The 26,987-nt window shown below is 36.9% G+C and overlaps 1 protein-coding gene across 1 annotated transcript in view; it reads right to left on the reverse strand.

The window, feature by feature from the left end:
- Positions 1-1,689: 1,689 nt before the first annotated feature.
- Wls (Wnt ligand secretion mediator) overlaps positions 1,690-26,987 on the reverse strand; it is a 93,395-nt gene continuing 68,097 nt past the window's right edge. The window contains exons 11-13 of the mRNA XM_028777602.1: positions 16,073-16,226; positions 6,824-6,942; positions 1,690-2,853 (exon numbers count right to left, since the gene is read on the reverse strand). Of these exons, the coding sequence (XP_028633435.1) occupies positions 6,833-6,942; positions 16,073-16,226 (264 nt within the window). The 3' untranslated portion in view covers positions 1,690-2,853; positions 6,824-6,832. The remainder of the gene's footprint in view (positions 2,854-6,823; positions 6,943-16,072; positions 16,227-26,987) is intronic.

Consider the following 26,987-nt stretch of genomic DNA (forward strand, 5'->3'; position numbering starts at 1 on the left):
AACCCTGACCCTGACCCTAACCCTAACCCCTAAACCCGATCCTCACCTGTAATTTTAGCCCTATCCAATGTGACTCTTAAACTGTCACTGTATTCATTCCCCTCCTCGTGTAATACCTTAGTTTTCTAGCCCTTTAGCCCTTAAACTGTAATCCCAACTCTAACCCCTATTGTGAATGTAATCTACCATAATGAAAGGCTTATCTGGACATATTTTATTTAACAGGTGGCAATGAGAGTGTCAAAGTGTAGGTGACCACAGAATCTCCAGGTAATTGAGTGACATTCATTTACAGCATCATCTTTGAAATTTCTGTCTTCAAGAGAGTACCAAAGTCAGGTACCTTGCCTGAAATCAGCAGTTGGTTCACAGAAGATCTAGATCATGCATTCTATGTGTGTAGTTATCCCTTGCACCGTCTTCTGTTTTACTCTTAGAATCAGAACTATCACATAGTTCACATAGAGCTTCAATGGAGTTACCCTGATGGCCTAGAGTCCAGACCTAGACTCACTAAATGCATAATTTGCAGGAGTAACTAATTTCCACAAATTTCACTGATAGCTGTCATTCATTTTGTGTGAGTGTGTGGGGGGAGTAGCAAGGTAAAGCGCGTGCATTTTATATAGAATTGAAGAAAAGCCTGGTAGTTCCCAAGGCTGGAGTTTTTCTCATAATAATGTAACCTGAGTCGCACTTCAAAACACATTTTTAAATTCTTTCTATTGATGTGACAGTAAATTAAATTAAATTAATTAAATTAAATTCTGACATGTCCCTTGTAGTTCTACCTGTTTCTTCAATACACATGTTCTTATATGCTTCATGTTATCACATCATAGCTTGTGAAATATGACCACTGACTATGAGCAGGTAATATTAGAGGAAAATTAGTAATTATAAGAAATATTATGACACATTAAACTGTGGTGACATTCTTAAAAAATTTTTCTGAATTTTAATTATGTATGTGGGAAAGGAAGTGTGTACATGTGGATGCAGGTGCTGGTGGATGGCATTGGAGTCCCCAGAGCTGGAGTTATATGCACTTGTGAACTACTTAGCAAATATGAATGCTAAGAACAGTCTTGGGTCCTCTGGAAGAACAGTAAGAGCTCATAACCAGTTTATCACACTTTTTTTCTAAAAATATGTTTTGAATGTTTGCACAGGACAGAACTAGACATAGCAAAGGTACAGGAAAAAGGGAGGCTTTCTGTCTTGAGTAAGTAAATAATCATAAATGACTGAAAGCATCTTGCACTTGAAAAGAAAGTTAACAAATTATGTGCAAAAATTTATTTAAAAGCTATAGATACATTCTACTCACTGAATTTATATGTCAGAAAAATAAAAGGGACAAGTGTAAATTTCTAAAATTAAGATTATAAAAAATTTTAAGCCAGGCATGGTAGCTCATATGTAGCACTTGTTTAAGAAGCTAAACCTTAGGATTCCTGTGAATAATAGGCTGCAGTGTGAGATCATGCCTTATAGAAGTGAAAAAAGGATAAAAAATATTGTTGAATACACAATACTGATAATATTTAAATGCCTAAGTGTGTTAGTGATGGCATGGTCATAAGTCATAAGAAATAATCAGAAATGTAGTGCTCTTTTCTAAGTTTTGGCCATTAGTACAGTGACTTATTGCTGTGACGAGAAAATATGACCATGCCAATTCTTACACAGGGTTACACAGGAAAACATTTAATTGGGGATGGCTTACAGTTACAGAGGTTTTATCAAGTATTGTCATGGAGGTATGAAGCAGACATGGTGCTGGAGAAGGAGCTGAGAGTTATACAACTTGATCCACAGGCAGCAGAAGCAACTGTGAGCTATGCTGGGAGTAGCTTGAACACGTAAGACCTAAAAACCTGTCCATGGAGACATATTTCCTCCACACATCCTAATAATGAAACTTCCTTTTGGCAAGGAGTCTATGGAGGCTATACCTATTCAAACCACCACATATAAGAAGGGTCATTTTCACATTAATCCATTCCAGTCAGAACACTTTTATTCTTACTGTATTCTTAGTGCAGTACTTTGGGAGAATGAGAAAGAAAACTGAAGATAATCCGCAATAATAGAGAAACTGTCTGGAAACTATGAAGGAGTGCACATGGTGCTATGGGAAGGGACGGTCAGTATAAAAATGGAAAGTTAGAAAGGAAAGGCCTGATACAAACACTAATGGGCATTCCTAATTCTAAGACTAAGTGCATTGGTGAGAAAAGAGAAAACTCTTTACACATAATAGTTTAAACATCCCTGGAAGACTCCTCTGATGTCAGCATAAAAGGGGCTACTGATGTAGTTACAAACCAAGAAATCCCTATATAACAAGAAATCATTCAGTTCTCAGAAGAGATAATGCAGTGGTTTACATGAGAAATGATATTTGAATACAGTTGGGGTATATGCTTGGGAAATATGGGGTAAAGTTGTGCTGAATTGGTATTTTGCTGAAGCCCAGTTTTGAGAATTTAAAACCTCAACCTACTTCCAGTTTTTCTCTCTTCTTTGTGCTTGTGGTTGAGATGTGAGCCTTCATTTTTCTGTTCCTGTTATCATGCCTGCATATTACTGAAATGCCTCCCTACTTCCCCACCATGAAAAATAAACCCAAACAACACTTTCCTTCTATAAATTGTATTTCTCATGGTGTTTTATCACAGACATATAAAAGTAACTAATATATGGTAAAAGTAAACTTATACAAGTCAGAAATGTTCTTGTAAACGTGTCAGGATAAAAACAATCCTGGGAGATAAAGATATGAAAGCATATTCATGAGACTCAGCATGCACCAGCAACTTGGCTTCATCACCTGCCCTTCATCAATGCCTGTAGGAAGAAAGTAAACCCAAATCAAGAAGGCATTTCTGGAGAACACTGGCCCATGTATCATTCAGAATGAGACAAGGATCAGAAAAATGTGCTCACTCACTCACTCACTCACTCACTCACTCACTCACTCACCTTTTTTGATCAAAATCCTACACTAAAATAGCTACTTATGAGGTAGCATAAAACAAGATCTCTTTATATAGTACCTATTTCTCAGCATCCACACACAAAAAAATCTTCCTACTTCTTCTGTTAGCCTCAGTGACCACCTGACAGGAGTAAGTGTCTAGAATGGTGGAGCTAAAAGGACAGTTGCATGCTTCACTGTGTGTTACATTGGGAGCTCAGTTTCCAGAGTCCCTTGCACAGGTCCTCTATGGCTTGAACGCAGGCACTAGAATTGTAAGAATGAATTTTCTAAGTTCTGAGAAATGATAAAAAAAAAAAAACACGTGACATCCATGGAACTACTTACTTCATTTTGATGAATATTCTTTTCCACAAAGGGGAAAATGTAGACATAGCATACATAAAAAAATGAAAACAATACGGTAGCTAAATGAAAGTGATTTTATTTTCTATGTATTTGTTGAATATATTGAATTTTATTTTAGTCAGATAATGCAATCTTTTCTGAAATATCCTTTAGATTTTATAAGATTTATTTTAGTAGTGGTGTGTATGTAAAACTGGTACTCATAGCTATTTTTTTCACCGGATCTGATCATCACTAATAGTTTCTTCTCTCTTTTTGAGGCATTTCCTGGATACTTTTCACAGACTGGAGCTGGCTAGGCATTCTTGGTAGCCCTTCCAGGGTTGCAAACTTTCTCCTTTGGACCTCAATTTTCTCCTCCATTGTCCACCAAATATTTCTCTACTGTGTGCAATGAAATTATACTTTCAGTCCTTCAGAGCTAAGTCCTCAGCTTGTTTCTAAATCCTAATCACTGGTATTTTTTGAGTGTTGTTTCATTGTATCCTTGTCTTTCCTTAATGCCTGGTCTCAGATTTCAAAATCAGTGCCTTTATTCTGGCTCCACTCAGAGCAACTATCTTTCTCCTTGTTGACCAGTATGTCCATCCATTGATTCTGCTCTGTTTCTCTTTCCAACTTTTCGCCTGATACATATGAACGTCATATGTACCCCAAACTACATGCATTATGCTCCAGTCACTTTTATAGAGCTTCTGGGCCTTGGATAGACCAGTACTGCCTTGTTTGCATCACTCTGGCTCTGGACTTCTTTGAAAACCACATGCTATTTCTTAACCGTTTTCATTTTTTTCTCTCATATTGAATGTGGTCATACCTGGCTACACATTATTGATGTTTTGATGGTCTGCCCAGTCATACTTCTCATTCTTGATGAGAATTGTTGATGGCCAAGTCAGTCATCAACACTCTGTTCATTGTTCCCTCCAGGAAGTGATACTTAAAACTCAGTCTAGACAAATATGAATTCCTCATCCTCACCATATTAGATGTTTTCAAATGGTTTGCCCAGCTCAAGTGCTCTCCTTCCTTTGCAGACTGACTGCTATTCACAAGATCATGCTGTTTGATATGACTCACTGTGTAATTGGATTGGCACTAGGACATACTGTCTCTGGATTTGATGAGAGAGACTTGTAAATGAAACTCAGGGTAAACATGAGGTCCTGAAATTAAGTCCTATTAGAGCTACCCCCAAGCCCATTCTTTCTGGGGTAATACAACTTTTCAAGGGAACCATAAACTATTCTAGGAAGGTCCCTTTTTGAGCTAATCTTGGCTTCTTCTATTTATGTACATACTGACATTTCATTCAGGCATCTTTACTTGAGCCAGGGACCTTCTAGCCACTTCTCAGCAAGGGTCTGAAATCTGACTCTGCTCTCTGCCTCTTTATGAAGCTCACATTCATAACATTCAAACCATGTCTGATCTGTTTTATCTCCAAAATAATCCACCCTTCTCCACATCCTCTACTTCTGACTGACTCTGGCCTATGAGCTCATTGCTGGATTCATCAAGCCTTTCCTTGCTTCAGAGGTAATTCTAACCATGTCACTTCTTTGTATAAAACTTGAGGCAGCTTGACAATTGAAAACCATATTTATTCTGGCTCCAAAGGACCATCTTGTGTCTTTCTATATACCTTCTAGTCTTGGTATCTAACTTTACCCAAACCTCCTATAAATTACATAGCTACTATGGATTTTCTAATACTTTACTCATTTGACCCTGGGAAAACTAATATTTCTTTAATGTTCTCTCAGACTATTATCCAATCTCAAAGAATAGAGACACCTCACTCCATTTTCTAGAAGGGGAGATAACTATAGTGCTTGAAGTTTATTTATGTTCTAATAGAAACAGAGCACAAGCTACACTTGATTCTTTATAGGTGGCAGATCAGTAAGTGGATGTTGGATACAGTGGATCACATACCTATCTAACATTCACCACTTTAGAAAAATGCATAAAGACAAGAGCCAACCCTTAAGAGCTTTCTCTGTCACTGTTTACCATGGTTCTGCCCGAACTTAGAAAAACACAAGATTGGGTTTGCCTGGTAGGTCAATTAAACAGAATATACCACAACCTTTGTTTCAACCAGTGCTACCTAAAAAAATGAGACGCTCATGAAATTTTTGTTAGACTGTGAAGTGAATCTATTTATATGGATGTATAACTGATAAAGAATTTCCATGTAGATTAATTATTTTTTCACTGTGACCCCCAAAACAGTTATGCTTTATAAATGTTAGCTTGTAGGTTGGGGAATACTCATGTCAGATAGCTTGAACAATGTCACACCACTAGAGCATTACAGACCTTTGATAGAAAATGGCCTTTTAAATTCAGGATTCAGTTTTTTATCTGCTATGCCATGTGACTTCTTTAGCATTAAAAAAAGCACAAATAAAATAAAAAGCAAACAAACATAAAACAATGTCATAGACTATTGGGGGTATGGGAATGAGAGCTGTATATAAGGGTCTAAAGCATCTGATTCCTCATGTATATGAACATTCTTTGCTGGCCTACAAAGTCTTAATACCTGATACAGAAGGTATTGCTTCACCTCCAGAAATACCCAAGCTATTTCTGCCAGCACCTGGGTACTCCAAGATCCGAGTAGATTTGAATCTGTTTGCCTGAGAACTGTTGGGGCAGGAAGGGGTGCATATTTACATTCATTTTATTCAAATCATTGGATTTAAAGTTTTGGAGGTTGTTTGAAGCATCTTATCAAAAGAAAACACATTTTAAGCAAGAAGTTTAAAAAGCTTTTAGGACCCAAAGGCCATTTAATACCAGAAATCCTATTTGGGTAGTTCAGCAAATATTTCTCAAAATCCACATCCAACAGACAGATTATTATCAAATACACAGATTTGGTTTTAAAGCTAAAATGCCTCTGGTAAGACAGAATTTCTCATGAAGTTTGGTTATTTTATAGTAATCCATTTTTTAAAAAGTGGAAATATTTGTACTGACAACTTAAATAACTCAGTTGGCTACTAAATAGAAAAAAAAAGTGCTCATGGAGGAGAGTGAAAAGATATGACATCAGCAAATATTGGATGCAAAGAATGTTTAAACATATCCCAGAATCAAAAACAGAAAAAAGTTATAATCTACTCAATATAGGCCCTATTGGCCCAAACCATCCCAAGGAGTATACCCCTCTATGTGAGGGTTACTAACCCACCTGCTACAGATAACGGCTATGTCACTAATTAACAATGATCACAGAAAATGTGTCATATCAGTTTTTGTTAACATATGCTATATAGTAGTGGCAGAAGTCTTACAACAGCCACCATTGGAAGTTGTCTGACAAATGTCCATCCATTGTTCTAAGAAACTATACCTAAGAAGCACTAGGCATTCACTTTTCACTGAGCTCTGTATAGTAGAATCTCTACTCCAGGGGAAGAGGCTGGATAGAGAGACAATTCCAGCCCAGTGCCCTACCATAGCCTCCTATTCCTGTGCTTCTTTACGGGTCAACTTGTAGATCTCAGTTGGTCCATCTACATGGGTGATTGTGGTAGTGAGCTGCAGTTCTTCCCCGCTGTGGACACCTAGGTCACCTGAAACAAGATGTTTAGTGTTATATTTGTTCAATGATGAAGGAGAAGCATCTCACATTCTATCCTGATAGGCTTTCTCAACATTTTTGCTTAGAATTTATTATAAATATATATTTTTAAAAAATCACTTTTGGTACACAGGCAGGTCATTAATGATATATGAGTTAAGTAACTGATAATATCATTCACAGTATTATTAACATTTAATGAAAGCTTACCTTGTACTTAATACTATTATAAATACTTATTATCCAATCCTATTTAATCTATATAAGAGCAGGCAAAAGTTCAACAACTATGATCACACAAGCTAGGTAGAAAAAGAGCCTCAAAAAATAAAAGCAAGAGAACCAACCCCCACCTCCATGGAGAAACAGGTACATAATAGGCAGCAGTGTGTGGCCTTGCAAGCTGCATCTGAGGTGAAAGGAGTGGGCTAAGTCAATAAAAGATACATAGAACAGATGTGCAGGGATGAATAGGCACATAGAAGCTACTGATGATAACATATACAATGACTATGTCTCTTACAAACAAGACCTGCCTACCCTAACTGTGTACTAGGGCAAGCTCCTGTATCTAATTTACCAGTTAGGAGCTTTCTTCAGAAACAAAGTATCAAAAATGTATACCAAATTTTCTCCTGCACCTCAGGACTCACTGTATATCAAGGTCTAGAATTCATCATCAGAACACAAAGTAGATTCCCTAAAATGGAATAATATGGCCTTTCCTTAATTAGCAGAAAAATAATGATAAACAAAATATGAGTTTGCTAGTAAATATTAAATTATATATGAATAAGCTAGCAAATTAGTGGGGTGAGAGTAGAAAACACCCAAAATCAATGCTCAGTTTAACTGTGAGTGGTACATACATACACACATTTGTAGATAGGAGTGTAGGAAAATAGAACATGAAATGTGTACATGTGCATGGGAGTGTGTATGTGTGTGTGTCTGTGTGTATGTGATTTTCATGTTACACAACTACAATATTTTCAAGAACTAGAACTTATTTTTAGTTTAAAGCATATAGTTAAACTCCAGGTTAGGGTTAGAGAGTGAACTGATAGTCCCTTAGACACTTTCCTGAACATTAAGGAAACTATGAAAGTCCCTTGGATACTATCCTGAGAAGAGAGTGACCTGACAGAACTTTCTGAGAAGGCTTGAAAGTCTCAGAATCCCACAGGTCATCCCACTCAGTCATAACAGAGTGTTTGGCTGATGTGTTCATGGATACCACATGGTATTTGTTTTTTTTTATTGATCCATTTTTCTGTATGGTATACCACGATATATCACATTACTAAATACCAGCTCTCAAGACTTTGGAAAAGAATATTCTAAATAAAGAAGCATTAGGTCAGCCTCCAGCACTTTCATTAAATTTACTTCTGGACAGGAGAAGAAATGCATAACAAAGCTGGTGAGAGGTTGTAAAAGCTACCTTAAGCTAAGGACAGTCAAAGACTTCTGTTGTTTTCCTTAAAATTCTTTAAAAATTAGCTTAAAAAGTAACGTGTTTCATTGTGGCATATAAAATTTACATGTCTTCATGCCTTTCTCCTTACTATCCCATGTTTTTCTTGATAGTTTGTCAGCTTCTTCACCTTGAGTCATCTTTTGCTTTTATATCACATATATGTCATCATCCCTTCTTTTCTTCAAACGTCTTTCATGGTTCCTCTTCTATTATCATCACACACACACACACACACACACACACACACACACACACACTTGCATGCTCATAAATGAACTAGAGTTATATCTAACTTATGAGTCAGTTGATCAGGGAAAACAAAAGCCTCACACTTCTAGACAAAGAAAGTTGAGCTATGGATTTGTATGTTTAGGATAAGCCATCATATCAAAGTCAGTTCACCAAAATTTCAAAGATAATCCTGGCCAAAGCAGGAGTAGTATTTACTTGATGGATTCCTTTCTTCTTGAAAATGTGTATGATGTTGCAGGTTACATAAAGAAACAACCAAAATATTTTGACTTAAAAAAAAAAAAAGAAAAAAAAGCCTAAAACAAACAAAAAACAAAAATAGGCATTTAAGTTCTAACCGTTCTCTCTCCCCTTCTACCTTCTCTTTCTTCTTTCTTTTCTTTTTTGGAGATAGAATTTAACTATTTAGCCAAGACTGGGCTCAAACTCAAGATCCCACCACTGTACTTCTGGACTGCAGAGATTACAGGTATGCACTATCATTTTTGGCTCTGATACAAGTTTACCTGCTTTACAAACACAGATACAGAAATGCTCAAACCGTTCTACTAACAGAGATAATACTCCTATTTTTATTCTGCTGATGAAGAAGCTGTGGTTAAGTATCATTCCCAAGGCCAAAGCTTACTCACAGTAATATTAGATGCAGATATACACCATAGCAATACAGACCAAGCTCTATGCTCTTGACTTTTAGGTCAGAGCATTTTTTTTCTTCAATTTTATAGTTTCTAGAAGCCAACAAGACCATCAGTCAAGTATGAAGTTCAATGCAGTGTACTATAGCTATAAATATACACATCTAATAATGTGGAAAGATTTTTAGAATATTAATTTTCTTTTAATATATGATATGCTTTTAGCATACAAATCAGAGCACTTACAAGAGAGCTGTTGTCTATGTATATTTGCTGTGTGTATTCTTAGAGGCTTAGCATGCTCTGTATTTCCTTGTAAGATGGGAGGATACTGTAGCATTATTAATTTACCTGATGTGCTAGCTAAAGACTCAGAGAGCTAAAATTTGTAAAGCAAAATCTATGATTCTTGCATCTTGCAAGATAACTTTTCCCCTTTAGGGGATAAGATTTGGAAAACACCAGTAATAGAAGGGGAGTGAAGATTCATTTATTTGGCTCTAAACCCCATGAACCCCTACTTCTGCAAATGTCTTGTCCATTTGTTAGTCTAATCCCTCTGTTGGTTCAAGGTCATGGAATCTGGGTACTCAAAGGTTCTTCCCATCCAACACACACATACACACACACACACAAAACTCTCTGAAAACATTATTGGGGGCGTATGAGGAATTAAGGGACCTCCACATATAACAACCTTCTCTCTTTAGCTATTAACACATAAGTTCATCTTTGATCAAGATTGTCCAACATTAAGATTTTCTTTTTTTAAACACTCCCCAGCTGATCTCCATGGACAATGGCAGAGGATGCATATCTCTGGTGTATCATCACTGGGGTGTGGTACTGAACAGTTCTAATGGCCTAAAATGCCTTCCACCAGGATGCAGCCTGCTAAGACTGGCAACATTTATCATATCTGTGATTGTAGCCATTTTGGTAAAAAGAAGAGAAACTTCTGTGGATATTCTGAGTACTTTATAGATCCTTTGTGAGAACAAAGTTCTTCTAATATTAAAAGAGACCTCATAATTACAACCTTATAATCATCAAGGCCAAATAACACACTATTGCTCAGAGAGATCCTTTACTGTGAGCTCATATTTGTTTCCCAAGGTAAAATATAGTCTGTGCTGGAACCAGGATCTTTAGCTATCTGTGACTGTTTTCAAAGCTTGTGTTTTCTTCACATAGTCTTCTTCTTCTTCTTTTTATCTATCTATCTATCTATCTATCTATCTATCTATCTATCTATCATCTATCTATCTGGATTTTCAAGACAGGGTTTCTCTGTGTAGTGTTGACTGTCCTGGAACATGTTCTGTAGACCAGGCCTTGATGTAAGAGATGGTCTGCCTATGCCTCCTGAGTGCTGAGAATAAAGGTATGCATCACCACATTTGGTTTTCTCCACAAAGTCTTAAATGACTCTATTATATACTGTGTATTTTTCTTGGAAAATAATTTTTTATAAGAAAATTTCTGTTCAGAGAAGAATAAGAAAAACAATACTAGATTTGTAAATCAAAATTGATTTAATATAAAGTATTACTATTAGCTTTAAATTATTTTAGAAATTGGGTGTTATGATGATGATTATGTTTAAAAATACAATAATGAATAGTAGGTTTTTTCAAAAAATTTTTGAAATAAATCAAATATACAGCATGATGTCTTCCATGTAGAAATACTCTTTATTCACCAATATTTGCCTATTCTGGCTCCTAGGCTTAGCATCCCGGCACTGGCATTCTTTCCTGGAGTTTAGGGACAAATCCTCTACTGGAAAGCAGGTGTACATCAGGTTAAAGATCCCTCCTGGGTGAAGAAAACTTTGGTGGAATATGGTTCATAAAGCCTAGATCTATTTGTTAAGCCAGCTTAACAATGAAAACACTCCAGAAAAAGGAAAAGAAACAGAAAGGCTGTGGAGACTAAATGCTACTCAGACATTCAGGGAATTTAAAAGTACAGTGCATCTTTATGACTTTCTTTGCATTTTTTCTGGAATATTTCAAATTAGGCCTTTCCAAGAAGCTTTGGGATCTTGCATAAAGTTCAAGATTGTACAGGGCCTACTATGTGGTGTGCTGTAAGATGAGATGAGAGGTTCCAAGGAAAAGAAAAAGATAAAAGAGGGAAGGTGATTAGAAGAAAATGTGGTGCATCTACACAATGGATTACTATTCAGCTATTAAAAGCAAAGAAATCATGAAATTTGAAAGTAAATGGATGTAACTTGAGAATATCATCCTTAGTGAGGTAACACAGACCCAGAAAGACACATGTCATATGTACTCTTTTATAACTGGACATTAGACATAAAGTACAGAAAAACCATGCTACAATCCACAGATCCAAAGAAACTGGGTAATAAGGAGGGACCAAGGGAAGATGTGTGAATTTCACTCAGAAGGGAAAACAAAATAGTCATCAGAGGTGGATGTAGAGAGGGAACTTGGTGGGAGGGGGCTAAGGAAGGGTATGGGGATGGCAATCAGGTGTTTAGGGAGTGGGAGAGAGCTGGAAGTGAGAATGAAAATTTGTGGGGATGGGGGAGGCTATAGGGGTGACCCTAACTGAGATTCCTACCAGTGGGGGATATAGAGATTGAAGTGGCCATCTTCTGTAGCCAGGCAGGACTTCCAGTAGAAGGAGGGGGACATCAACCTACTTACAAAATCTTTAATGCAAAATTTCTCTTGCCTACAAGCTTCACAGGGATAAAGATGGAACAAAGAGTGATGGAATGGTCAACCAATGGCTGGTCCATATTGAAACCCATCCCATGAGAGAGACCCAACCCCTGATACTATTAATGATACTCTGCTATGCTTACAGACAGGAACCTAGCATAGATGTCTCCTGAGAGGCTTCATCTAGCAGTGGACAGAAGCAGATGCAGAGACCCAGAGCCAAACATCCAATGGAACTAGGGGAATCTGGTGGAAGAGTGGGGGATAGAATTATGTGAACCAGAGAGGGTGGGTTCCCCTTCTCCTTAGAGAAGGGGGGACTAATGGGGGGATAGATTTGTAAAAGCAAGAATGAGAGGAGAGGAGGGAGGTGACTTGTGATTAGGATGTAATGTAAATAAAAATAAATTATGAAAAAGAAGAAAATCCAATGTAAAAAGATCCTTTTACAACTGAGTGAGGTCATGATGCCACACAGAATAATAGAGGGTACAAATTGCTAGGGCTTAAGAGCTACTGTGAAGTCACAACATGCAGAAAACTGTTGAACTGTATGGATTATATGCTTATGATTAGCATAAAGTTCCCCAAAAGATTGCTTGTAAGAACTTAAGATTATTTCTAATAAGCTGTTTGAGAAAGTATGCTAGTTTTCTACAAGGAAATACTAAGATATTTAGCATCTCTAAAATCTGGACACAACATGACAGTGGCACATAACAGTTAAAGTGACAACTAAAAGGGCATGCATGTTCCAAACATATTTAGAAAGCAATATGGGATACATTCTACTATTGTAGACTGGGGTTTGAGCTTTCTATGCCATTACAGATCAATCAATCTATCTTACACAAAAAATGTGATGAGGACAACACCATAATATTTCTCAATTGTGAGATTTTTAAGTCACTGTACAAAGTAAGAAGTCCTGATGACAGTGGCCTTGCTCCACACCTAGTAATGGCTCTGGAGCTTCACATACCCAGTAGTGCTCTGACAAACATTACCCCTGAGTTGTCACAGTGACAGTGCTAGTATAAGAACAAGCCACAAAATCTGACAAGTTCTTAAGTTGAAGAGCTTGTTTAAAATAGATAAACGGAGTGCAGAGGATTAGCAGATTTGCCAACAAAATCCAGAAGAGTTCATGTGGTCAGTGCTCAATAACTACAACTTCTTAGTTGTTGGAAGCTATCATAGGACAAGCTAATAACTAGCAGATAATCTTCCTGAGATGAGTCTGCTTGGATTTATAATTCAAAACAGATTTGGTCTAATAGGCAAGGCCCATGAGAAAATCATTTTAGGAAAGGTTCCTGCTGTCAATATGTGTTTGCTATTATTACTAAACATATCATAGTTATTGGCCCCCACTTTTGAGCAGATCTCTGCAGAACTATGAAAGATGTACTGTCTTGTAGTGATATTATATAGACAAATAGATGACTTCTTAATTCTAAATGATAATTCTATAAGAATTCCTAAAATTATATCAGTATTTATTAAGTTCTTTTATAGTGGGACTGCTATTAGGTCCTTTCTTATAGTCAAAACTTCAATGAGAACTCTACCAGTCTCGAAGTATCACTAGGTAATTGTCGCTGCTACTCAGAACACATTCCAAGGGGTTGTAAACCATTAACCAAAGGTCATAAAAAGGGAACTTATGAGGTATTATAGGTGCTAAGACAGAAGATAAAATATTGACTAGATTTATCTATACAAAATGTCACTAATAACTTAGTTATGTTTTTTAACTCTCCATGAACCTGTGGAGCTGTGACAGGTTCTTTAGCCAGATAATTATTCCTAATGGACATGTATGTAAACATTCTCTGGTGTAAACCTTATATTCAATTTATGATTTATTTATGTGTAAACTTCTGATGAAATTTTTACATGATTATGTATTCTGAAAGATGTATAAGATGAGAACACAGAGAGGAGGACACTCACTCACTCATTCTCTCTCCTTATCTTCCTTATTTCCCCTTATCCCTATCCACTTCTTAAAAGAGAATTTTCATAGGATACTTTTTAGAATTTAATGATAAAGGCCAAAACTACTTTTCAATGTGTCCCCTTTTCTTGCCAGGACTTCAACTAGCAGGCTGAAAGTTAGAGCCCTGAAATACCTATAGAGATAGAACAAAGGCTACACTGCTTAATCTCTTGCTGTTTTTGGATGAGGTGCTAAGTGCAAGAGACTGCAGTTTCTAGTCTCAGAGGAATACAGAAGGCAGGTCAGCTGCAGTGGCAAAGTAATTCAGACTTAGATAAGTAAACTTTTTATTATTAAACAGCAACCCTAAATGTCCACTAAGACAAAGTCTTAGCCTCCCCCAAAGCTCTTCCCCTTCTGAGGCCTCAAGGGGAATAGAGAACAAAAAGAAGACTATGCTGAGGCTGCTCCCCTGCCCACAGCCCCACGTCCCCTCTCCCCCCTCAGCATATTTTTTACAACATCTAGGAAACATAGCAATTGTTTTATTTGCTATTTCCTTGAAAGACCAAAAAAACCAAAACCAAAACCAAAAACAAAACAAAACAAAAACAAAAACCTAAAACAATAAGACACCTCAAAATCAAGTCAAGCCCAAGACTATGTGGTTTCTGTTAAAGTCCAGCAGGATGACCATGAAAGAAAATAAATGTTCTTTTTTATAATCTATAGTCTCATTATCATGGCACTATGAAGATTGGCTGCTTAAATAGCTGCAGGTTCCACTATGTTAAATATTATAACGCATGAACTAACTAGCAGTGAAACAGAAACTAATGGATGCCTAGGTCTCAAACCCTATAGAAAGGTGGGCAGTGGATAAACTGACTCACCTAAGACTCGTGGCCAGAGATAGATTAAAAAAGAATGACAAGAGCTCTTCATTTCAAAGAAGTTGAAATATAAGACGACTTGCAGTTCATTGATGTTTATCAACCTGGCTTAAACTTACCTAACTACTAAAACCTACCATCAGCACAAGGAAATAATGTTTTATATGAGGAAGCAATATATAGTTTGTGTCACAAAGGGGTGTTTCAGCAGGCTCTGATGAAGACAAAATCCACTCATTCACTATACACTGAGTACTTAAAAGAGAGGCCAAGTTTTAATGAAAGGAGATTTCAGAGTGTTCATCTCTGTACCAAGTTAGAACACACTAGTACTAATTTCAGAAAACATGTCTTATCTTACACTTACAATGAGGATGCAGTTAGGGGAAAGCAGGTGTAAAAAAGATAAAAAAGTTTAAGGATGAAGGTAAACCAAAAGAATAGCTATGAAGAGTTGTTCATTGGCCGTCTGTTACATTTGAACAGCATTGGGCAGGGATAATCATTTCCCTTTATGATGGCTTGTGCAGAGACTTAATCTCTTTTCTTTTCTAGTTCTCAGTTTCCTTTCCTCTGACATGACAAGACTGCCTAACTGCAATTAGTTTTTGGATCAATGTCTTGTATTTCTGTGATTATAAGGTAGGAAAAGGTGGCATTCTCAGCACTAGGAGGCAGGATTTTCTGAAAACAGAAGAGTAGTTTGGAAAAAAATATTCTTGAAGCATACATGAGTCCTAAGTAGATTGCAGCACATACACACGCACGTGCAGACAAAGACACGTACGCATAGCAAAAACTCATAAAGAGAACCAAGAAGAAAAGAGCAAATCACAGGTACCTTTACCCAGTACCTCAGTATTTAACTGCTATAATTGGAAGAATAAATGTGGCAGACTTTCACAGAGTAATTTTTGCTCAAGTAAAAGTGAGAAAAACAAGTTTTATTCTTTACTCCTATATTTTATAACTGGAACATATTTTATAATAGTGAAATATTTTCAATATATTTTAGAGATTAAAAAATGAATATTCAAGAGCTATCTAGCTTGTGCTGATTTTTTGTTTTATGGCTCCTGAATCCTTCAGTTACACCGGTAATATTGGAAAGACATCTGGAAGAAACTTTAACTGATGAATGCAGGGTTTTAATCTGATTAAATCTTGCAGACAAGTCTACTCTATACTGAATGATTTTGCAATGAAAAGACAGAGACTCACCATTAGACTGGTCTTCCCCATAGTTCTTATGGGATGGTGCATACAAGAACATCAAAGCAAAGACATACAGGTTCCACATCCCATAGATTCCAGTGAAGAAAGCACTGCTCACTTGAACTGTGACACCACCCCATTTCCAATGGCCTTCTGTCACCTATAGATAAAAAGAAGGTATTAAAGTGAAACAGAAAAGCATAATACCAATATAGAAATCAATCAACATGAAAGCCGAGTCTCTTCTTCAAACGGAAAAGTTAAGGGCCCTAAAAGACTCCACATTTTAATGTGAATAAAATCCATGTAAATTAAGGTCTCCTGAGGATTTACTAGATGCAAAGATGACCATGGTTCTTATTTTGGCTATACATTAGAATAACTGAGAGTATCTCTTTCTAGAAACTGAAGTCTAAATACTCTTTAGTTAAAGAATTTCATTTGGCTCCATCAGCTACAATTTCTTCTTTGCCTTCTTCATATCTAAATGAAAGCTCCCTGAGGCAAAACCATCTATCATTTGCTTGCTGCAGCTGCAACATCTTTGGTGCTTGATGTTCTATGTGCATTCAGTGAACAAATAATGCACCTTTACTCAATAAAGAAAGAGTGAAGTCTCTGGAATTCAGTTTTGTTAAAAACTTGCAGGGTTATAGATTGGAATTGAATATATATATATAATTTCTAGAAATTGTGTGGGAGATAGTAAAATATATTTATTTATGAAATATCATTCTAGGTAAGCTACTCATAAAAGTAATTAGGAAACTCTCATATACTTTCCATTTTTGCAAGAGATATTCAGAAACTGCTTCTGTTTGAGAAAATGATTTAGTAATTGTTTTCAGAGTATTCTGAAGATATACAATTAATACTAAGAATTACTACAGAGCTGTTGAGTTGAGTGACTAATAATTTGTACAAGCAATAGGATCACTGAAAAGATTTTGAACACTTCTGCTTGCTATAGGAAATTTTAAATGTGGATGAAAGGAAGTCCTGGGTACTTGCTTCTCTGACAGCTAAATGAGTCTTGGCTATACTTCTTCCAATATGGCAGAATGGATCTAAATGTTAGTGACTTCAACAAAACAGTTGTGGTTTGCTCCTGTTTATGCAATAGTGGATCTGTGTTTCTTCAGGCCTTCCTAAGGGTTCCTAAGCCTAGTAAGGTATTAACTATATATTTTTGTTCTGAAACACCTGGAGTGTCAGGAAACCATGAAATCCAATTATAGACTTACCATTGTCAATCTATCCCTTGTGGTATATAATTTTTCATGTTTGTGACTCATAAAACAAACTACTACCATAAATTCATTTTGGAGTTTACTTCAGTTCAGAAAATTTATTTTGGAAAATATATTTTATGAAATGTCCAGGTTGTGGTTCTGACAAATACAGAGTTTGTAACCATTACTTTTTTTAGGTCATGTGTCAGCATTGAAGCTATTTATGACTTCTTAGTAATGTCTCCAAATGCCACTCTAACAGTAAAATACAGATTGTGCCCACTTTATAAAAATTGTGCCATGTGGAATATAGGCTGATGTTCAATGAGTATGATGGTAGGGGAAAAGAAGCTTTAAGAGAGTTGCAGAAGTTTATGCTTCTGGTCTAGTCCAATTAACAGGGGAGGCTGGGCTCATTAAGATATAAGCAAAACAGAACAAAGCAGCTTTTCCACTCTGTTGGGACAATGGGCCTTCAACAAAGGAAGTGGCATGTAAGAGGTTACATTTTTCAGCAAAAGCTGAGAAAATTCATAATTTATATTTTAATTTAATTGAAATTTAATTTATACAATCTGTTTTCAATTTCTCTGAAGATTTGCATGAGAATTTTTAATTTTTGAGATTATAACATGCTTATATTATTTTCCCCTCCCTTTTACCTTCTTCCAAACTCTCTTATGTATTGTCTCATACCCACCTTCTTTCAAATTCACAGCCTCTTTTTCATTTAAATGTGTGTGTGTAACTAAATGTATAAATACACCAATATGGTATTATAATCAATGTTATTTATATGTATGTGTTTGCTGAGCTAACTATTTGGTATCAGGTAACCAACCAGTCAGCTCTTCCCTGGGGAAGACTATTCTGGTTCCAGCATTCCTTAGTTGTCTGTGGTTCTTTGTTTAAGGTTGAAGCTTCTTGAACTTTCCTCATTCCATAGAACTGATATATTTGATGGGTGACTTCTTCCTAGGATTGGTATCAATGGCTCATCTAAGTAAATATCTGTATGTTTGGTATAGTATTCAACTGATATCTGTTATTACAGAGGTATTATAAGAATATCTGTGGAAACAAGGAGATAGAAAAATAGGATGCCTGGTATTTAACAGTGTTCAATATCTGATAATACAGAGATATTATAAGAATGCCTGTGGGAACATAAGGAAATAGAAAGGAGAGCTAGAATTGGACACAGGAATTCAGCAGGGTGAATGATTCACTATTGATTGAAGAGAAGTTTTAATGGATGTAGATACCTCTCATAGTGCAGGAGACTAATGAGTTAGGCAACAGAAATAAGGTAGAGGATGGCCATGTTATAGACTCTGAGAATTAGCTGAGATAGACCTTGAGTCTTAATAACTTGTTTAGAGAATAAAAACAGGCTATGAGTGGTGAGACTACTGTATTCCAAGATAATATATGAGCTCTAAAGGTCAGGTTTGTTAGCTTTGTGTGGGGGAGATGAACATTCTTAACTTGTACTCAGACATGAGATAAACAAGGTCTTTCAGTGGGTGTACAAAGACTACCATCAACTGGTGATAATAACCCAGGCTTTGAAAGAAGGAGAGTTTCAGAGTAAAACAAATTTTTTTCTGAAGAAGAGGCTAACTCCAGGTAAGGAGAGGACATGAGAGGGTAATTAGCTCACCACCATTAGCTGGTGAGGGTGAAGGTTGTAAGAAATAACACTATGCAAGGAGTTGGGGGAACCACCAGATTTATTTCTAGAAGATACAGATTCTGAGTCAGCAGTTGTAAGGGATCTTATCAAAGACAGTACTACTAGATGATTAATAAGGAAAGAGTGGTGATGGAGCCCTATAGCCTCATATACTTAAATGCTTGGTACCTAGTTGGTGGAATTGTTTACAAAGAATTAGGAGGTGTAGCTTTGTTGGGAGGAGTGCCATAGGGCATTGGAGGTTTCAAAAGCTCACAGTATGCCCAGTTATCTCTCTCTCTGCCTCATGCTTATGAATCAGGATGTAAGGTCTCAGCTACTGTTCCAGTGTTATGCCTTCCTGCTTGTTGCCATGGTCCCTGCCATATTGACCATGGACTCATCCTCTGAAACTATCAATCCTCCAATAAATTGTTTAATTTAAAAATTGCCTTGCCTAAAATCAGCCATAGGCCTAAAATCAGCAATAGGCCTGTCATACATGTATACTAACACCAAGTCTTGGGTCTCTGTGGAAAAACATTGAAACAGATGTCTATAAGCTAATGTAAACAGGCAGCTTTTGTGGTAATTTACAAGCCTGAGTAGTCATAGACCTTGTAAATAGGTAGCCTTGGTAGACAATACCAACTTAGATAAGGACAAGCGAGTCATAGGCAGAGTCATAGTGACTTGTCCCCTGAACCTTCACCCAGCCGATACCCGGTTCTGAAGATATCTGTATTCCCCCTGAATACCCACACTCCAGTGTCATTCCCTTTCCCACATCCTGCCTTTCTGTGTTTATAACCCCTGTGTGAATGAATTACAATTTGAGGAAAAATAAATTATAAAAAAAATAATAAAATAAAAAAAATAAAAATAAAAATTGCCTTGGTCATAGTATCTTAACACAGCAGTAGAAAGACAACCAAGACAGGAGACAATTACCATGGAAAGTCACTTCAGTGGCCATCGTTTAATCAGTACACATACACAAGTCTATGTGTTTAAATCTGGGGCATGGGGTGGAGCAACAAAACCATATATGCCCTGCATATGCTAAACATAGTAATATACAATTTATAATAAATCATATATGGGTATATATTATATAGAGAGCATTTCTTTCATGGCCTTCTTCATATATATATATATATATATATATATATATAATATATATATAATTTTATAAATTATACATGACGATAAAGAATATATAAGAGCTGAACCTGTTTAAGAAAATAACAAATTTGTGCCTCTTAGTTAAATATCTATAGATTTATATCTGTAAATGCTTATTTACTGGTGGGCAGAGAGGTAAGCTACATAAATAAATAAATCATGCAGATATTGTAATCCCAGAGTTAACAAACTGGCTTGTATTTCCCCTTCAGCTTTCTCAATTACTTGTGCTTTAGACATGCTGAACTCTGAGCACATTCTCACTAACGTAACCCAAAATGAGCAACCTCAACAAACCTCAGGCCTTGTAGATCCAAATTCTTACAATAGTAAATTATAGGAGTAACTATTTCTTATTTTAACTTTCAAAGAGAAAACACAAATATTTACAATACCAACCATGTTACCCTTTACACATTCTTCCTTTTTCCTGATTTTACATTTCAACAACTCTCTTCTGTATAGGGGCTCATTTATACCTTGCAGCCAAGTGAGGTCAAATCGCTTTATACCCAGTAGTTTTGACAACCAGCAACCCAATAACAACATTTCCAAACTCCCAACACAGGCTCTCTTATAGGAAATGTTTGCTTATATCTGTGTAAGCCAGAAAAAGAACTTGGGAACAGGCTCTCTGGGTGTTTATTACATGTATCTTGACCTAAATATCAGTCCTCTGGGAGCTCCTTCAGTGAAGGTCTCTGTACATCTTTCCTGCACTGTATTTCTGTTCTTAGCCAAAACCACTTCTAAACTGAACACTTCTCTCTTCTAGAACGACAGGGGCTGAAAGACTAGACTCTAGAATAGCATTTCTTCATTGCTGTGACTCAGACTGTTATAATAGCAGGCATTAAAGACTGAATCCCAGCCCCAGCTACAAAGCCTAAGGTCACCACATTCCAACAGTTTCCTATATGCCTTTCATTCATGGCCTTAGAGTTTCAATATCCTGGCAAGATTCCCCACATATATTTCATGGGGGCATAGATGGAACCTCTCCCAACAAGTATAACAGGAGTTTTAAAAACATACCTTTTAGCTAAGGCTGGGATCCATTTCAAAAAGTTACCCAATAGGTTTTCTTTCAAGTAAGCTCATTGCTCTGACATTCCAAAATGGTATTAGAAAATAAATCCTCTGATGACTATATTAACAGTACTTGGGGCAGTTATGCAGGAAAATGTTTTAGCTATCTATAAATAAACCTTTTTAAGAGAAGAAAAAAGAAAAAGCAGCAGGAGGAATGTGTGGTACTAATGGAATTCAAAGACATCATATCCCCTTGGAGTTGAAATCCACCTACCTGACTATTGCAGCTAATGTAAAAAGCAGGCTAGAGCCCAATACTGGAGCAATGGTAAATTAATCTTTCTTTCCAAAGAAAAGCTGTAAATTCTGTTTTAAAATAGTTTCCATCACTTTAAAATGTGCATCAGTTAAACATGTACAAGATTAAATTCTAGCAAGGCACAGTCATCTTAGGGACTAATCCCTCTAGAATTCAGGTGAAAGGATTCTGCAGAATTAAGTCAGTAGGAAAGGCAGTGGCCCAGAAGTGGGTACGTGAAGACTCCAGCTTTGTAAAAAGGGCAAAGGCAGGCCTGAAGAATGGAAGTGCCCTTCCAGGTCACATCCCAGAGAGCATGGTTTATCTTACTGAAGACTTTACTTCTGAATGAGGAATTCCTGTTCTCAAAGTCAGGAAACTCAGTAGGCTGTTTAAAAACAGCATATTGCTAAGTGGCTGGAGGAACCAGGAAACATAATGGTGACATGAGGAAACTAGCCAAAAGTTGAGTGAAGCCTAGCTCAATCCCTCTGTTTGAATATGGGTTAATTGAAATAAAGATACATCCATTAGCCAGAGAGATAGCTCAGCTGATAAAAGATATTTGTCATTGAAGCTGATGATCTGAGCTTTATCTCTGGGATCCACATGGTAGAAGGAAAAAACTGACTCCTCTCACAGATGTGCCCCATTCATGTGCGCGCGCGCACACACACACACACACACACACACACACACACAAGACTGTTGAAAAATTCATTCAGTATTGACAACAGCTTTATTGCATTTGGAGTGAAATAAACTGATACAAATACACTCCTATTACAAGTCAAAGAAGAGCCTTTTTGTTGCGGTAGACTCTTAGCTGGTCTGCTCCTATGAAGACACCACATTCTAACCTACCCTAGAGGAACCACTGTACTCAGAGCAGCGGAGGATCTGCTGCACTCAGAGCAGTTGAGGAAGCTGTACTCCCAGGGGCTCTAACACTCCCAGGATCATAGGATTTCAGGATTCCAGAGGCAGTCTGAGTCCCAGGAGCTCTTTCACTCAGGATCTCAGACAGCTGGACTCTGAGGCGTTCTGACACAACCAAGATAACAGGTGAGACAGGCTCCAGTCACAGACAGTGAGTGCAGGTAGCATTAGAGATCAAGCAGATATTGAAAAGCAAGTGCAAGAACATAAGCAACAGAAACCAAGGTTACCTGGCATTATCAGAACCCAGTTCTCCCACCATAGCAAGTCCTGAATATCTCATGACACTGGAAAAGCAAGATTCAGATTTTAAATCACTTCTCATGTTGATGACGGAGGAATTTAAGAAGGACATTAATAACTCCCTTAAAGAAATACAGGAGAACGCAGGTAAACAGATAGAAGCTCTTAAAGAGGAAATACAAAAATCCCTTAAAGAATTACAAGAAAACACAACCAAACAGGTGAAGGAATTAAACAAAACCATCCAGGACACAAAGACCCAACAAAGAAAGAGAACTTCAGACCAATCTCCCTTATGAATATTGATACAAGAATACTCAATAAAATTCTAGCAAACTGAATCCAAGAATACATCAAAACAGTCATCCATCACAATCAAGTAGGATTTATCCCAGGAATGCAGGGATGGTTCAATATTTAGAAATACATCAATGTAAACCACTATATAAACAAACTCAAAGAAAAAACAATATGATCATCTCACTAGATGCTTAGAAAGCATTTGACAAAATTCAACACCCCTTCATGATAAAAATCCTGGAAAGATCAGGAATTCAAGGCCCATACCTAAACATAGAAAAAGTAATATACAGCAAGCCACTAGCCAACATCAAACTAATGGAGAGAAACTTGAAGTAATCCCACTAAAATCAGGGACTAAACAAGGCTGCCCACTCTCTCCCTACCTATTCAATATAGTACTCAAAGTCCTAGCCAGAACAATTAGACAACAAAAGAAAGTCAAAGGGATAAAAATAGGAAAGGAAGAAGTCAAAATATCACTATTTGCAGATGATATGATAGTATACTTAAGTAAACACATAACTTTTACCAGAGAACTCCTAAACCTGATCAACAACTTCAGCAAAGTGGCTGTATAAAAAATTAATTCAAACAAATTCAAAAGATAAACAGGCTGAGAAATAAATTAGGGAAATGATACCCTTCACAACAGTCACAAATGATATAAAATACCTTGGTGTAAATCTAACCAAGCAAGTGAAAGAACTATACAACAAGAACTTCAAGTCTCTGAAGAAAGAAGTAGAGGAAGATCTCAGAAGATGGAAAGATCTCTCATGCTCATGGATTGGCACGATTAATATAGTAAAAATGGACATTTTGCCAAAAGCAATCTACAAATTCAATGCAATCCCCATCAAAATTCTAACTCAATTCTTCATAGAGATAGAAAGAACAATTTTGCAAATTCATTTGGAATAACGAAAACCCAGGATTGCAAAAACTATTCTTAACAATAAAAGAACTTTTGGGGTAATTACCATCCCTGACCTCAAGCTATAGTACAGAGTAATAGTAATAAAAACTGCATGGTATTGATACAGAGAGAGGCAGTAAAATCAATGGAATACAATTGAAGACCCAGAAATGAACTCATACACCAATGGTCACTTGACCTTTGACAAAGGAGCTAAAACCATCCAGTGGAAAAAGGACAGCATTTTCAACAAATGGTGCTGGTTCAACTGGAGATAAGCATGTAGAAGAATGCAAATCTATCCACTCTTATCTCCTTGTAAAGCTCAAGTCCAAGTAGATCAAGGACCTCTACAAAAAAACAGATACACTAAAACTAATAGAAGAGAAAGTGGGGAAGAGCCTCAAATACTTGGGCACAGGGGGAAAGTTCCTGAACAGAACACCAATGGCTCATGCTCTAAGATCAATAATTGACAAATAGGACCTCATAAAATTGTAAAGCAAAGCACACTGTCAATAGGACAAACCAGCAGTCAACAGATTGGGAAAAGATCTTTACCAATCCTACATCTGATAGAGGGCTAATATCCAATATATACAAAGAACTCAAGAAATTAGACTCCAGACAATCAAATAACCCTATTAAAAATGGGGCACAGAGCTAAACAAAAAATTCTCAACTGAGGAAACTTGAATGGCTGAGAAGCACCGAAAAAAAATGTTCAGCATCCTTAGTCATCAGGGAAACGCAAATCAAAACAACCCTGAGATCCCACCTCAGATCAGTCAGAATACCTAAGATAAAAAACTCAGGTGATAGCAGATGCTGGCAAGGATGTGGAGAAAGAGGAACACTTCTCCATTGTTGGTGCAATTGCAAGCTGATAACAGCCACTCTGCAAATCAGTCTGGCGGTTCCTCAGAATATTGGACATAGAATTACCTGAGGACCCAGCTCTACCACTCCTGGGCATATACCCAAAAGATGCTTCAACATATAACAAGGACACATGCTCCACTATGTTCATAGCAGCCTTATTTATAATATCCAGAAGCTGGAAAGAGCCCAGATACCCCTCAATGGAAGAATGGATATAGGAAATATGGTACATTTATACAATGGAGTATTACTCAGCTATTAAAAACAATGAATTTATGAAATTCTTGGGCAAATGGATTGAACTAGAAAATATCATCCTGAGTGAGGTAACCCAATCACAAAAGAACACACGTGGTATTCACTCACTGATAATTGGATATTGGCCCAGAAGCTGACAATACCCAAGATGCAACTCACAGAACACATGAAGCTCATGAAGAAGGAAGACCAAAGTATGGGTGCTTTGGTCCTTCTTAGAAAGAGTAACAAAATACTCATGGAAGCAAATATGGAGACAAAGTTTGGAACAGAAACTGAAGGGGGGGCTGTCTGGACACTGCCTCACCCTGGGTATCCATCCTATATGCAGTCACCGAAGGCAGACACTGTTGTGGATGCCAGGAAGTGCATGCTGACAGGAGCCTGATATAGCTGTCTCCTTAGAGGTCTGCCAGACCCTGACATTTATAGAGTCAGATGCTCACAGCTAACTGATCATGGGATTCCCAATGGAGGAGTTAGAGAGAAGATTGAAGGAGGTGAAGGAGTTTGTGGCCTCATGGGGAGAGCAACAATATCAACCAACCAGAGCTCCCAGGGTCTAAATATCCAGCCTGGGAGCACACAGGGAGGGACCAACAGCTCCAGCTGTATATGTAAGGAAGGATGCCCTTGTCGGGCATCAGTGGGAGAGGAGGTCCTTAGTCCTGTGAACACTGGATGCCCCAGTGTGGGGGAATTTGAGGACAGGGAGGTAGGAATGGTTGGGTGGGTAGGGGCACACCCTCCTAGAAGCAGGAGGAGGGAAGATGAGATGGGGATGTCTGGGCGGGGAATGGGGAAAGGGGATAACAGGGATAACGTCTGAAATGCAAATAATAAATAACCAATTAAAAAAAGCAAAAAAAAAAAAGTCAAAGAAGAGAGGCTAAACAATGTGTAAACAAATGTAGGTATGTTGTTTTATTTTTTTTTACATGTAGTCAGCCTTGAACAGAGCCAGAAACTCAATATAGCCCAGATTATATAACCAACAGAGGAGGCTCAAAACTTGTAGTTCTCTTTTGTGGAATTAAAGGATTCAGAACTGAGCAGAAATAAAAGTATCCTTGTTTTCAATTTCTAATTGAAGTTGGTACTTTCTTTAGTTATGAATGTCCAAAACTAATCTTGATGATACTAGCATTACCCACAAAATCATATGTGTATACCAATTAGGTGTTGAGGACATGTTTATAATAAGTCTAAGTTATCTGTTGTGTGTGTGTATATATGTGTGTATTTATACACACATACACACATACATACACACATATTTGAATGTATGTATATATAATTCTCTTTGAAATCTAAAATATCTTATTTTACTTATTTAGAAGCATTCTGAGAAATGAACCATAGCTTTTCTAGATTGCCAAAAGAATCTATATAGAGTTCACGGACTAAAGAGAAATTGCTAGCAGATGAAAAGATGAAGCAGTCATCTCTTATGGCTTTGCTGGAATGTTGCACCATACTGTCCAAATATACCAATGGTAGAAACCCAGCAAAAGATCCAGAATGATTGAGTTCTAGTATCCAACTTGTATTTTGGGAAGTTACTAATGTAGCTGTTCATGCTTATGACATGCCTGGGACACTATTAAATAGCTGGCAATATTACTTCTATATATGGTACTATTACATATTTTAAAAGGATTAAAGCCAAGAAATGTTAAATAACCTATTAAATTACTACATCTCTGGAAAACAGAGTATATGGAAACACCCAGAAGTCATGGGAGTTAATATTTTCTCAAACATGACTAACAGTCCCTACCTTACCTCAGAAAAACTTTGTGAAAAACATAATTTTTCAATTTTTCAAAGTAAGCAATCAATCTTTAAAAATTACAATTATCATTACTGAGATTTTAAAAGTATATCATAACTTTTAAGTTTTAGAAGTAGTCAATAAAAGGTAAGATTCTATCAATGAACTTTTGAGTTATGTTCAT

The sequence above is a fragment of the Grammomys surdaster genome, unplaced genomic scaffold (genome assembly GCF_004785775.1).
Source record: "Grammomys surdaster isolate TR1022 unplaced genomic scaffold, NIH_TR_1.0 311, whole genome shotgun sequence".
Lineage (NCBI taxonomy): Eukaryota > Metazoa > Chordata > Mammalia > Rodentia > Muridae > Grammomys > Grammomys surdaster.